The 15,300-nt window shown below is 37.6% G+C and overlaps 1 protein-coding gene across 12 annotated transcripts in view; it reads left to right on the top strand.

Annotated features, from left to right (window-relative positions):
- The window catches only part of ODF2L (outer dense fiber of sperm tails 2 like), a 79,982-nt gene extending 69,778 nt beyond the window's left edge, over positions 1-10,204 (top strand). For 8 of the 12 annotated variants that reach the window (XM_066376713.1, XM_066376705.1, XM_066376707.1 and 5 more), the window contains 2 exons: positions 2,319-2,444; positions 6,732-10,204. In XM_066376713.1, the coding sequence (XP_066232810.1) occupies positions 2,319-2,444; positions 6,732-6,860 (255 nt within the window). In that variant the 3' untranslated portion in view covers positions 6,861-10,204. Of the gene's footprint in view, positions 1-2,318; positions 2,445-2,786; positions 3,186-3,497; positions 3,954-6,731 lie in introns of those variants that run through there. The other 4 variants (XM_066376714.1, XM_066376708.1, XM_066376706.1 and 1 more) reach the window with 3 other exon arrangements.
- Positions 10,205-15,300: the final 5,096 nt, after the last annotated feature.

Genomic DNA, 15,300 nt, shown 5'->3' with positions numbered 1-15,300 from the left:
TCTCTTTACATATTAAAGGCTTTCCTATATTATCTAGTGTTTATCTGCTATCTCTCTGTCCAGAGTCACACACGCATTTACAAAGGAGATGTAGTTTCGGTGGGGACAAATGCCCGCAAATGGCTCATTGCTATAAGAAAAGGTTTATTTTGGCTTTTCTCTTCCTGCACCTGGCTAGTCATTCACCCCTTTCCCCACAGGTGTGGTGGAATGTCTGGGGATCCATATCTTCCTCCCCTTTGCATTTACAATACAATGCCAAGGGCCATCCTGGTTATGCCAATCACACAGGACAGAGACTCTTTCTCACCATTTCTCTGTACACCTTAACCCAAATTAGTAAAATGTTCTCCAAGCCTCCTAAAATATTAATATTAATTCTGTAGCCTTTGGTACTTTACAACACCTGCGGGTGAAATGGCTCAGTGGCTCCTCACCACTGCCTGGTAAGGCTCAACTTTTGTTTCTTAACTGATAAAATGGGGATGATGAGTTTCCTCATAGGCTTGAATGATGCTAAGAAGAGATCACTATACCCTGATTACTTTCATATATGAATCTCTACCCCAGACTTCTCTTTCCCCTGAAATCTAGACTCATATAGTGTGCTATTTATTTGACATCTCCACTTAACAGAGGCATCTCACACTTCACATGTTTAACACCAAATTCTGAATCATTCCCTCTAACCTCTCTTCCACCCATAGTCTTTCCAAAGACTGTTAATGGCACTTCCACAAAAGTCCGATAAAATCTGATATCCTTGATATGTGTGGCTCTTATATCACAAGTGTCATATTTTTAACTTTGGGAACTAACTTAAACTGATATTGAAGGACACATCATTGATTAAAAGCCAAGTAGTAAAATGTACTGCCATAGGTAGAATTTTAATTTCTCAGCACCACTAGCCTTTCGAGGAAAATAAGAAGTGAATTTATCTTGGGTTTAGCCTAAGTGGACTTTGGAAATGCTAGTTGTTCTCAGATTCCTGCTCAGAAGTGTTCAGAGTTGGCCCTAGCTGGTTTGCTCAGTGGTAGAGTGTCGGCCTTGCATGTGGATGTCCTGGGTTCAATTTCCGGTCAGGGCACACAGGAGAAGGGACCATCTGCTTCTCCACCCTTCCTCCTTCCCTTTCTCTTTCTCTCTCTTTCTGTCTCTCTCTCTCTCCTTCTTTCTCTTTCTTCCCCTCCCACAGCCATGGCTTGATTAATTTGAGTTCATTGGCTCTGTGGAACCTCTGCCTCAGGTGCTAAAAATAGCTAGTTGTGAGCATTGCCCCAGATGGGCAGAGCATCAGCCCCAGATGGGGGATGCTGGATGGATCTCAGTCCGGGTGCATGCAAGAGTCTGTCTCTCAGTCCCCCACCCCCTGGGAAAAAATAAAACTGTTCAGAGTCCCCTGAGGTGCACATTCTCTTTTTCTCTCCTGCTACAGTGGATTATGGGGCTGTCTGTAGTTCCTGTCCTGTGAGGAGTGCTGTCACTACACTGTCACCATTGTCTACACTGAGGGACATGGTCAAGGGCATAGATATTTGTTCCGAAGGCTCTTTCTTCCACAGCTTCAGATCCTGCAGCCTGCCTCACTTACAGTGAACCTTAGAATTTATGCACAAGACATGTTTATAAATCACTTTATAATAATTTAGAACTGAATCCATTGAAGTTATATTAATAGACAGTCCCTCCCACTAGCTCCTTGATCCTGCCTGCATTCTCATTGTTGTGGTTCCAACCCAATATTCTTGCAAATAGACTCCCACATATCTGAATCCTTGGATGTATACTGTCTACTAAATAAGCAGTCAGAGAAATATGAGAACTCAAATTCAGGCCACTTTGAAAGTAAATGAATGAAAAATCAACTCTTGTGTGTGTGTGTGTGTGTGTGTGTGTGTGTGTGTGTGTGTGTGTGTGTGTGTGTGTGAAATGTAGTTATCACCTGCCCTGCCCCCAACTGTATCCATACAAGTCAATAATCAGCATTGAATGAGAACTCTCTATGTTCCAGCATTACTGACACCATAGTAAATATAAATACTTCAAAGAAGAAATTGATTTTTGGAAAAGAAAAAACACCTACTGGTCACAGAGCAGTGCAAACGCACCTCTTCTATCTCAGGTCATTCTGCAGATCCTTATACTGTATGTGCTTTCTTAACTTAGAATGACCTTAACTATTTTCTAGTTAGATTGTCTAGCATCCAATTGATATCGATTGGAGAAAAGAGGGATAGTGAAACTATGTTAATGCTTTAAATTATACTTTTTAAGAAGCACATTTAGTTACTTTACTCTTTTAATAAAAATTACAGGTTTCTGAAGAAATAGAGAAAAATTCATCTAGAGAGAGGGCTTTACAAATTAAAATATTAGATCTGGAAACTGAGCTTAGAAAGAAAAATGAAGAACAGAATCAACTTGTTTGCAAAATAAACAGTGTAAGTATTAGTATGACTTATATATTTTAAAAAATAAATTAGCATTTAACAGTTTATATTAGTTTACTTAAACAATTTAAGTACAAAGGAAAATCAGGGCTATTTCTTTACTAATACTATTATAAATAACAAATAATACAGATCACAAAAATTAAAAATGTCAGGATTATGCCAAAGAATTATTATTCTTGGTCCTGGCCAGTTGGCTCAGTGGTAGAGCATCAGCACCGTGTATGAATGTCCTGGGTTCAATTCCCAATCAGGGCACACAGAAGCAGCAACCATCTGCTTTTCTACCCCCTCCCCTTCTCCCTTCTCTCTCTCTCTCTTCCCCTCCCACAGCCTTGGCTCATTGACTCAAGTGTGTTGGCCCCTGGTGCTGAGGATGGCTCCATGGCCTCACCTCAAGTGCTAAAATAGCTCGGTTGCCGAACAACTGAGCAACGGTCCCAGATGGGCAGAACATGGCCAGATGGGAGGCTTGCAGGTGGATCCCTCATTGGTGTGCATGCAGGAGTCTGTCTCTCTGCCTCCCTACCTCTCAATAATAATAAAAAAGTAAAAAGAATTATTATCCTCATACTTGGTGGCTTCTATTACATTTACCCCAATATCCCATCAGGCCCTTTCCCTACATACTACTTTTGTATGACAGCTGCTTAATGGAAGTTACAGATATAATCTACTTATTTATTTTCTAGTGTGATATTTTCATTTTAAGATAAACACAATTTAAACAGTCACTATAAGTTAGATTTTAATACCTGTCTTTAATAATGAATATTGTATTTTAGAAAGTTATAATTTGTCATTAAGTAAATACTCTGTGTTGTTATATCTGCATATGAGGTGGATGCTTTCCACTCTGCCATGAAATGAGAATACCAAATTGGCTGTGTTTAATTAGTCTCCTTATGTTTTTTCCTAAATATTCATGAAATAGCCAACTGGCATAAAATACTGTGACAGCTACCACTAGTCATGACTAAATTACTTGAAAACTGTCTTCTTAACAATGACAAATAAAATAATGATGCTTTATTTTTTTTTTAGCAGCTGGAGACTCCATGAAAACTAATTTTTCATTCCCAAGTGTCTAAAATGTTGAAAACCTGAAAAGTTCAAAAGTTAAAAGATATTTTTGGCATGCAATATTAATTTTATCACCATCAGAATTTCCATGGCAGTTTAATCAGAACAAAACATTTTTACTTTGAATTTAGCACAGGCCTTCCTTTATTTCTAAACTTTTTATTTTACTCATCAAAATTGCTGATATTATAAATATGTGTGCTTTTGTGTAGTTAAAACTTCTGAAAAAAATAAAATAAGTACACTAAGATGAGATGGGTTTTGCTATAATGTGCCAATACTTGGCTAAAGCTGCCAAAGTAAGTAGGTTTAAGACTTGATGTTTTATAAGCCTGATTATTCTTCTAGCAGTAAAAATCTAGAATTGTAAGCACAGATTTAGACATTGTTGGAAAATACAGTATGTCCATAAAGTCATGGTGCACTTTTGACTGGTCACAGGAAAGCAACAAAAGATGGTAGAAATGTGAAATCTGCATTAAATAAAAGGAAAGCCCTCCCAGTTTCTGTAGGATGATGATGTGGCAGCATGTGCACATGCGCAGATGATGACGTAACACTGTGTATACAGCGCAGCAGCCCACGGCTATGCCAGTTGAGATGTGGACGGTACAGAGGAAAGTTCAATGTATTCTGTGGCTTGGTAAATTCGGATCCATGACCAAAGTGCAACGTGAATATCAGTGCATTTATAACAAAGCGCCACCACATAAGAATAACATTACTCAGTGGGATAAGCAGTTGAAGAAAACTGGCAGTTTGGTGGAGAAACCCCGTTCTGGTAGGCCATCAGTCAGTGACGAGTCTGTAGAGCAGGGGTCCCCAAACTTTTTACACAGGGGGCCAGTTCACTGTCCCTCAGACCATTGGAGGGCCGGACTAAAAAAAAAACTATGAACAAATCACTATGCACACTGCACATACCTAATTTTAAAGTAAAAAAACAAAATGGGAATGAATACAATATTTAAAATAAAGAACAAGTAAATCTAAATCAACAAACCGACCAGTATTTCAATGGGAACTATGCTCCTCTCACTGACCACCAATGAAAGAGGTGCCCTTTCCAGAAGTGTGGTGGGGGCCAGATAAATGGCCTCAAGGGGCCACATATGGCCCGCGGGCCGTAGTTTGGGGACCCCAGCTGTAGAGGCTATATGGGATAGCTACCGAAGGAGCCCTAAAAAATCTGTGCATGAGCCCACATCGAACTGCACTGAATAGGTATGAAACTGGGAGAGTTTTCCTTTTATTTGGTGCAGATTTCACATTTCTATCGTCTTTTGTTGCTTTCCTGTGACCAGTCAAAAGTGCACCATGACTTTACAGACACACTGTATATTTATTTATTCTGTCCTTCCAGGAAACAGTTCAGTGGGCAGTTCAATATTTATTTTTGTATACATGCCTTAGCTCCAGTTGAATCATAAGCACTGAGAGCCTGCCTCATAACTGATTGTATCCTGGTATCTTCCACTGTGCCCTGCCCATAGTAGCAGCCTCTCCTGCGGGGAGCACACTCAAGGGTGACTTCAGCAGCTAAACCCAGGCCAACCTTCCTGAAGCCTGAAATGAATTTGGAGTCTTGTGTGTTTCCTAAAGCAGGGTTCCCCAAACTACGGTCTGCGGGCCGCATGCGGCCTCCTGAGGCCATTTATCTGGCCCCCACCGCACTTCCGGAAGGGGCACCTCTTTCATTGGTGGTCAGTGAGAGGAGCACTCTATGTGGCGGTGCTGCAAAGCGCAGTGTCGCTCATGTACAGTACTACTTCTGGTGACGCAGGACGCACACATCAGGGCTCCGGAAGTGCGTCATATCACTTGTTACAGCTAGCAGTGACAAATAAGGAACCAGACATTGACCATCTCATTAGCCAAAAGCAGGCCCATAGTTCCCATTGAAATACTGGTCAGTTTGTTGATTTAAATTTACTTGTTCTTTATTTTAAATATTGTATTTGTTCCCATTTTGTTTTTTTACTTTAAAATAAGATATGTGCAGTGTGCATAGGGATTTGTTCATAGTTTTTTTTATAGTCTGGCCCTCCAACGGTCTGAGGTACAGTGAACTGGCCCCCTGTGTAAAGAGTTTGGGGACCTCTGTCCTAAAGTTTATATGCACATTTTGCATTCTACCCAACAATATGTGTGTTTGTATTAGTATTTTTCCCTTCAAATTGTTGAGTAAAACAGATGCTCCAGAAAGATTCACTATAGCCATTCCATGACTTTGTGTAGCTCAACCTAGCCCATTGCTTCACACCACCCTACTTCACCTGAGGGACAGCAAGTATTGCTCAGCTTCAGAAGGTTATCAGGTATTACTGAACACCTAATGTGAAGGAGAGAGAAGATTTTTATTCTCAAGGTGCCTACAGTTTAGTTGGAAGCTAAATGATATTTGCAGCCTATCTAAAATATTTCTAGTGAACAACAGATCTACTTGGAAATTTATATGCAGCTAAATATTTTTTAAAATACATTATTAGGTTTTTAATTTTCGTCAAATAAAGAACACCTATAATATTAAGAGTTCTTTTTATTAATGAAAGAATCTAAAAATAAAATATTTATGGCTTGACCTGTGGTGGCACAATGGATAATGCTTTGACTTGGAACGCTGAGGTTGCCGGTTTGAAACCCTGGGCTTGCCTGGTCAAGGCACATATGGGAGTTGATGCTTCCTGCTCCTCCTTCCTTTCTCTCTCTCTTTCTCTGTCTCTCTAAAAATGAATAAATAAAATCTAAAAATGTATATATTATCAAAACCAGAATTCTGTTCATTTTTAAGATAGCAAAAGTCATTTTAATGCTATAAAATATGGATTTTTAGGCAAAGAAAATGGCAAAAACAAGTATTAAAATGTCATGTTAAATGTTAGAGAAATTAGGTGTCACAGTTTTATATAAAAACCATGTATTAAGTTATGTTAGTATGTAATAATTTGGGAATAAGTGAATATATATTACAACGAAGTATATCACAGTAAATATCAACCATATACATGCTTTAGTTATTTCGGATTTTAAAGAAAAGTGAGCTCTCAGATAAGTTATTTATAAACACATCAGCTATTAGGACTCTCTTTTTAAAAATTAAAAGTCATGTAGCCAATTACTGATATATAAATTTTATATTATGGGTATCCTTTGATATGAATGTCATTATTAATTATCTTTCTTTTTTTTATTTAGAAAACACAGTATCAGGAAGCATGTTTGAAAGAAATACAACATAGTCTTGAAAAGTCGGAGAATGAAAACGAGAGTATTAAGAATTATTTACAGTTTCTTAAAACTTCTTATGTAACAATGTTTGGATAGATTGGTGAATTTATTTTCTATAAACAATAGGTTTTTACTGTGAGTCGAAAAAGTGATTAGGTGAAATATACTATGTTGCTATACTTCATGATTTGTTGGTGGTGTTATTAGAATTTTTATGTAAAGATTTTAAAACATAATTTATTATCCAGTTGAAACTTACTACAAGATAGATGTTAGCATTCTTTTTTGTGGATAATTTTCACTTAGCTCCAGTTTAATTTCTGCTTGGTTTTTACAATTTTTTATGGATACACAAAAGAAATCGGGATTATTCTTAGTGTGTTTGTAGCCACCCTCCAGGTGAATTTGTAATAAATCTATGCTAATTATGAGCCAAATACATAATTTTAAATAATGTATATCATTGGTTTACATTGTGTTGCTATATATACATATATATAAATACAAAAGATTAATTTTTAATAATGACATAATTACATATTTTCTCAAGATACCCCATGTCTTGATGTACTTAATATATTTTCAAGTATATGTTAAGATACCATTATAATTTCTGTAAGGTTTTAACTTTACAATTATAAGTCATAGCTATTAAATGCCAACTGACATTTGAAAACAGGTTGTCCCAGGGCCAGCTCACGTTGAGATGATCAAAATAAGCACCCCCATTAAGAAGCTTCAGCGTAAGGTCTTTATTTTTGAGATGACAAAGAAGAGATACCAAGAACTTGCTTCTCATAACGTACCGCACTATGTGCCAAGGCAGAACACTCTACAAGAGGGTAGGTATAGTTGACAAGGGATCACGTAATAGTGATTCCTTTCAGGTAATGGCTTGAGAGCTGTTTATTCAAAAGACTCAGTTCTCAGAATATCCTTCAAAGAGGCAAGCCCAGCCTATGAACAAAGCTCAGTCTTCCCAAGAGGTTTTATTCTCTTCTCCGATCAGAAATGAGGGCCTGCTTTTCTCTGGTACCCTCAGTTCTAAGACTGCCATATCATCCACAGGGTCTTACTTCCCAGTGACCAGACTGCTTCATAGTATTTTTCTTATAATAGCAAAATATAGTAATTTCAGAAGCTTACCGCATTTTCCCCCAACATTTACTAACAGTATTAATGTTGCTTATTTTTTTAAATCATAGTACTTGTGGTACTAAAACACTTGCTTGACCCTTGTGGTCATTTTTTCATCTCCTATAGCAAAAGGAACCTTAAATACTGAGGTGAAAGGAAATTAAGCTTCTTGAGTATTGTTCACTGGACTCTGGGCTCCTTAAGGTGGAATCCAATCTTACTCATATTTCTGTTCTAACCATTACACAGTATTTGATAAAAGTAGATACTCAATTGATGTTGGCGGATAGATAGATGGATAGATATTGAAAAGGGGAGGTATTAGATATGTTTTAGATATGAAAAATTGTAAACCTAGGGGCTTAACCACTATGGTTGTGCTATAAAACTTTTCAGATTTAAAGTCAGCATTTGAACTCAAGTCTTCCAATTCCAAAGTTAAAGTCGAATGCACGGCGCTCTTTTTCTGTTGCAAACAGTGGAAGCACAGCCACTCAGCAGCAACAATGCTATTATTTATTGAGTACTTACTATGTGCCAGAAAAAGGTCTGGGTGTGGTACATGTATTGTCTCATTTAATCTTTATGTCTGATGAGACAAGTGCTATTGACTTTTTCCACTTCATAGGAAACCAAAACATAAAAAGGTTAAGGGACTTATACAAAGACTAGTGGCAGGCACCCAAGTCTCTGCTCTTACCCATGACCATACTACTTTTGTATGTATTTCAAAAATAAAGGTAATGTTTTTGTCCAACAGTCATGCATTTGCCTCATCTATGTATACAATCTCTTTTTTATATATTTAATTTGCACCAAAGTAATTTGTGCATATGATATTTAAAAATTGGTTCCTGTGCCTGACCAGGCAATGGTGCAGTGGATAGAGCATTGGACTGGGATGCGGAGGACTCAGGTTCAAGACCCCGAGGTCGCCAGCTTGGGCATGGGCTCATCTGGTTTGAGCAAAGCTCACCAGCTTGAACCCAAGGTCGCTGGCTTGAGCAAGGGGTTACTCGGTCTGTTGAAGGCCCGCGGTCAAGGCACATATGAGAAAGCAATCAATGAACAACCTAGGTGTCACAACGAAAAACTGATGATTGATGCTTCTCATCTCTCTCCGTTCCTGTCTCTCTGTCCCTGTCTATCCCTCTCTCTGACTCTCTCTCTGTCTCTGAAAAAAAAAAAAATTGGTTCCTGCAATGGTTTAGATAGACTGGAAGGAAAAGACTGCTACAGAGTTCCTAAGGTTGGTACTCAGACATTGGTGACACGAGATGACAAAGGAAGTTCACCTGACCCTGGAAGAACTTCAACAATTTCTGTGCTTAATGTTTCCATGTGAAGTATTAGGCAGACGTTGGGCTTTCTGGTGTATGAACCAAACTCAGTGTTAGGGAGGTCCAGAACCAGTACCCTGGTGTCCCTAACAGTGTCTTTGCTTCTAACTCTCCACTGTCCCAGAATTAATGCCCATGTCTAACCGGCGGTACTATAGCCTAATAGGACTTTCTTCATCCTTGATATTCAAGGCCTCGTGACTTTCTTACATTCTCGAAGTTTTCCTCCATTGTTTGTGATCACCTCTGTTTCTCTTCTTTATTTCATCTGCTGGATGTGACCTCATCAAGCTGGACTTTGTTCTCAGGCATCAGTCATGCAGTTTCTTATGAGGTATATTCTTCTACCTGATTTTTCTGACCACTGATTTAGTTCTCAAGGGTAATCATTCTTTTTTTCTTTTGGATTTCTAATTAAGAAACCATTATTATTATTATTTTAGTTCCTGAAAGTGTTTGTTTTTAGTGCTATAATTCCATTATATTTTTATTAAAATTCTCTTCTGTTTCTTCCATTCTTCCATGGGTTCTACTTCAGTAGGCATTTATAGTGTGTTCTGATGGCCATCATGTCTTTCTAAGACCCATAAGTGAGCTTTAATTTTCCTTGCCTACCCGAGGTCGTGGTTCCCTCAGTACCTGCTAGCATATGTCTTGGGAAGCAGCAAACCAAGGGTGAAAGGCATGATGGCTTTAGTCTCATGGGCCTGAGACCCGTTACCCTCTGCTGAATGCTATGAGAAAGCATTCTGCTCCCAGACTTTGTTAGTTGTAAGCATGAGTTCCTTTCCAACTATAAAAACTGGAAACACTTTTCTCCACTGAAGAGTGCACTTCAAGGTTTACCCAGGTCAGCAACTTTGTTGCTGCAAAGAAGAGAAGTCCCTTTTGCAGAGGAACCGCAAGCAGCATCTATACCAGTAATGGGGAATCTTTTGAACTTGGTGTGTCAAAATTCGCCAAAAAACTGAGCATAACTCGGGTGGTGTGTCACTTCAAGAAAAAAACCATAATTTCACGATATTTATACTTAATATAACAAAAATGTATAATTGTAATATATAACTATTTAATAAACCAAAAACTAATTTAACTTACCTGCTTAGTGACTTCTTTGTTCATCTGTCAGTCAGTTTCTTTTGTTGGTCTTGATATTATTTAACTTGTGTGGGGTGCCGTGAACTAAGATAAGTGAGGGGGAGGGGGAATTCTTTAACTAACCTGCCTATTAGTGACTTTTTTGTTGCTGAATTTCATTGGCTAAATCTTCAATTGAAGGTTGGTAATTTGTAAACTTCAAGCCCAAGCAAGCACTACTAACTTCATCTGTCAATCTGTTTCTTTTGTTGGTTTTGATATTATTTAACACTGAGAATAGGTCTCACAAAAGTACGTAGAGGGAAAAATTGTGAGTAAAGCCATTGCTATGCTTTTCAGGGTGCTAAAAGTGTCTGGTAATCAGTTCCAGGCACTCCAAATTTCCTGTTCATAGTGGCACTCCTCTTGATTCTCCAAGCGGCACCTTTCCAGATTCTCAAGCTTTGGCCTCAAGCTGACAAACACCTGAGCCCAGATGCTGTTTTGGAATTCTGCAAGTTGCATCTTATGTAAATTAAGATGGCTGCCGCTATTTCTAATGGTGGGATATGGCACCCATAGCACAGGCCCTCGCCTCTCCCAGCCTCCCCCTCACTGATCTCAGTAATGATGGTCAATTAGAAATCCAGGACACCCCAGAACAGTAGATTGGATGATGGTTGCTGTGGTTATGCAGTTGCTGGTTATGGTAATCACAGGGCCCCCAGAGATGCATCCCCCACAGCATCCGCTGCACCCTGCTCCGCCAGCCGGAAGTGAGGTCAAAGATCCCCTGATGGCCTAACCAGAAGTCCCAGAACTAGACGCTCTGTGCCGGAGTTGTGTTGTTTTGGCCTACAGACCTCTGGCACAGAGTGTCTACACTATAGCAAATGTTTTATCCTCAGCTACTGCAGGAGCCGAGGATGAAATGTCCTTCTTGGCATGCAGCCCCATACTTCTCTGGTATGCAGCCGCATGTCATCAAAAAGGGCCACGTGTACACGCGTGTCATAGGTTCGCCATCATGGATCTATACCTTGAATAACAGAATTCTATATTTGGTATGATTCACTTTTTGTAATCAAAACAAGTATCTCCTTGTTTGTGATCAAAACAAGCACCTTCTTATTTGTATATGTGGGTATGAGCATGGAGAAAGGTGTAGAGAAGCCTAAATGCTAAATGCCTTCTTAGGGATGAGAGAAATAGTAATAAGTTTTTATTCTAATGAGGTTGTGTTACTTTCCTCCCCCTTTTTTTCTATTCAGAAAAAATGTTAAAGGTTGGAGAACAGAGCTGATAGGTGTGGGGAGTGGAAGAGTAGGATTGGTGAGAGGTTATGGTTATGAGAATGAAATAGGGGAATTTGATTTTCAAAGGTGGAGTCATTTTGGACAAGGAAAGAGTGTGGAGAAGCCGGGTTGAGGTAGAGATGAGGTCACTGGAGTCCAGGAGGTTGAGTAACAGAAGTCTTGATGTTGAAACTATCTAGGATTTGGAAGGAATTGGGGTGGAGCTGAAGAACAGCATCCTGATTAAATGTGAGCAGATAAGTAGGTGACTGTGCTAAGGAATGAAGTTCTAAAAAACCTAACAATGACTTCTGATTGCTTTTAGAATAAAATCCAAAGTCCTCAACGTGACCTCAAGGGCCTACATGTCCTGGCCCTCATGTTCATGTTGTGAAGGCCCTGCAAACCTCTTACCCTTAGTACCACTCTCTTCCTCACCATCTGTCCAGTGGTGCTTCGTTCCTGGAAAATGGAGTTCATTCCTTCTTTTTTTTCATCCTAAATGCTTGCCCTGCCCTTAACCTGACTAAATCATACTCATTTTCTCATATACCCTCTTATTTTCTTTCATCATTGGCAGTTAGTTTGTGTGTGAGATTGTCTCATATTTGTCTCAGTAGATTTTGATCTCTGAAGATTTAAGTTCTGCAGCCTGGCACATAGCAGGCACTAGTACATAGCAGTTGGATGGATGCATAGTCAGAGGACTGGTGACATTGCTTTTAGTTCTTAGCCTCAAAGTAGTACATGGGCCTAAGGAAGTCAGGGAAATGATACAATTTGGGAGAATGACTAGATTTTACTCTTGAGGGCTCTGAGGGAAGCAGTTTCCCAGGTGAGGGGGAGGGTTTCCTTTCAGACAGAGGTTGAGACAGAAGAGGTTCAGGGTGCAAGAGACCTTGTTTATAATCAGACATGTTTTGGAGACCACAGTGGAAAATAGAATGGGTATTGAGAATGAGTCAGGAAGAAGGAATAGGTTCTCCTACAGCTGCTTGCTTCAGATAGTTTAAGAGGAATTTCTCCTTTTCTTCTCTAAGAATTAATTAAAATCCCATGTGTTGTCTTTCTTTTGATGCTGTTGCATTGGGGAAGTTGCTTAAATCCCAAGTAAAGGGCAGTGGTTTTGATTTATTTAACATAACAATTTGTTGTGGTAGATTTAACACTTCTACAAAAGGAAAATAAATATTAAAAATTAATAAGTAATACCTTTCCTTTAAATTTAAGAGACCTTAAAATTGTGAAGTTTAGTTTTATTTTTTAAAAATAACTCAAGTATCTTGCTTGTTTTCTTCTTACTTTGACATAGTTTGGGGTGAGACATGAAAGAAGGAAGAACTATTAGAGCCTGGATATCTAGTTTGTTGTTATAAGATGAGGTTACTATTGACAACAGATTGTGGTTTAAACTATAAAAATTAAATATGTGGTTAATCTATCACAGATTAGAAATATTATAATTATACACTGTGTCCACTTTTGCAAACTAAAAGTTTATTTTTTAAACATTTTTGTAGATATCTTTTTCTATTGTTAAAAATTAAAAGAACTCAATTTTTTTTTAAAAAAAGAAGTAAATAAAAAGGGCACCTGAACCCAAGGTAGTAAGACATATATAAATAATCTTTTTAAAAATACTGATTTTATTTTAATAATTGATAAAAAATTTTCTTGAATGTCACTTGAATGTAATACTATCTAAATTTTTTTGCTTATTTTTAAAAAAGATTTGTATTTACTTCTACAGATAAACAGTTAATTACCTTAAAACTTTATAAAACTTCAATTTTATTTCTATGCTAGAAGTCTAACTTGGTCTTTATTTTGATTTTGTCTTACTTGAAAAGTTTTATTTTAGACTGAACACTATCAGAAGTTGAAACATTTCAAGAAGTAAGAATTTTAATTTCAAATGAGTTGACTGATAAAACACCAAGCATAACTTTTGGGTATATAATAGAATCAAAGATATACTTTTTTTTTTTCCTGCCCAACATATAAGGAACTATTGCAAATTAATAAATTATGAATGTCCATCAGATAAAGGAGCCAAAGGATAAAAAAATGCAACTCATAAAAGAAATAATAATGGCCAATAAACATGTTTACAAGATGTTCAGATTTATTTGCAGAAAAAATGTAAGTAAATTAATGTAAAAAAATATTTTCCTACAATAATTTTAAAGTAATTCCTACTATTGAAAAGAGGAGGTAAAATAAGAATTCTCACTCACTACCAATGGGACTACTTATCCTATTATCTCTGAATACACTATAATATATTAATTATTGCTCCATTGTTGGATAGTTATGTTGTTTCCATGTTTTCTGTTATAAATTCTTTTGCAGTGAATATCATCATGCAAACCCCTTGTCTGCATCTAATTATTACTTTACAACAAATGCCTACAAGTCAATTATTCTATCAAATGCCATGAAAAATTTCAAGTTCTTGAAACACAGAATTTTTCATGCCACTACTAAGATAATTTGCAACTTGGGCATTTTCCCTAAAGTAATAATTAGATGCTAGCAGGAAATACTTGTGTTATGCCACTCCATTGCTAGGCAATGTCTGGCACCTGTAAGAACAATGAGATCTTGTCAATCAACAGACAAATGAATATCCATTTGGTCAAGTCACCTCACAATTTTAGTTATAATTCTAAAGTAGGAATGTGAACTTGCTTTGGAAATTATAAGGTGTTGTGAATTGTAGTATTATTAATTTTTCATAATTTTATAAATGCTGTATTTTTATTTTATTAATATTTAGTTGATGGCAGTTTAAGTAGTACCTAAAGCTGACTTTTGTTTTCCTATATCTCTAATTATTTGATTATCCATTTGTGTTAAAATTCTCTTATGCTTATAAAAATCAACTTAGGTCATAGTATAAAATGAATTATGGATATGAATCTTTATTAAAGATATATATAGTAAATATTTTCTACTGGGCTCTGGTAGGGTAGCTCAGTCAGTTAGAGCATCATCCTGATACATCAAGGTTGCAGGTTTAATTCCTGGTCAGGACTCGTACAAGAATCAACCAATGAACACATAAATAAGTGCAGCAACAAATTGATGTTTCTCTCTCTCTCTCTCCCTTCCTTTCTCTAAAAAACAATAAATTTAAAAAAATATTTTAAATATTTTCTACTTGTCTATAAATTGCCTTTTTACTTTCTTAATTGTATATAACTTTTGATGATCACAGTTCTTAATTTTAATATTGTTTAAGTCAGGATTCTCCCAAGAAACAGGATATGTATATTATTGGCTCAAGTGATTATGGAGCCTGAGAAGTCCCGTGATTTACTTACTGCCTGAAAGTTCCAGGAAAGCCTGTGGTGTTTTTCAAGGGCCTGAGAGCTGGTGGTATGGATTGTAGTCTGAGTCTGAAGTCCTGAAAGCCAGCAGTGCTGAGGACAGGAGGAGATTGATGTCCCAGTTCATGTAGACAGGCAGAGAGCCAGTGAGTCTTCCTGTCTTCCATCTTTTTTTTTAAGACTTTATTTATTCATTTTAGAGAGGAGAGAAGGAGGAGAGAGAGAGAGAGAGGGAGAGAGAAGAGGGGAGGAGCAGGAAGCATCAACTCCCATATGTGCCTTGACCAGGTAATCCCAGGGTTTTGAACCGGCGACCTCAGCATTCCAGGTCGACGCTTTATCCACTGCGCCACCA

Source organism: Saccopteryx leptura, chromosome 3, assembly GCF_036850995.1.
Source record: "Saccopteryx leptura isolate mSacLep1 chromosome 3, mSacLep1_pri_phased_curated, whole genome shotgun sequence".
In the NCBI taxonomy this organism is placed as follows: Eukaryota; Metazoa; Chordata; class Mammalia; order Chiroptera; family Emballonuridae; genus Saccopteryx; species Saccopteryx leptura.
Note: the sequence above shows the minus strand (reverse complement) of the source record. Positions and strands in the feature narration are given on the sequence as shown.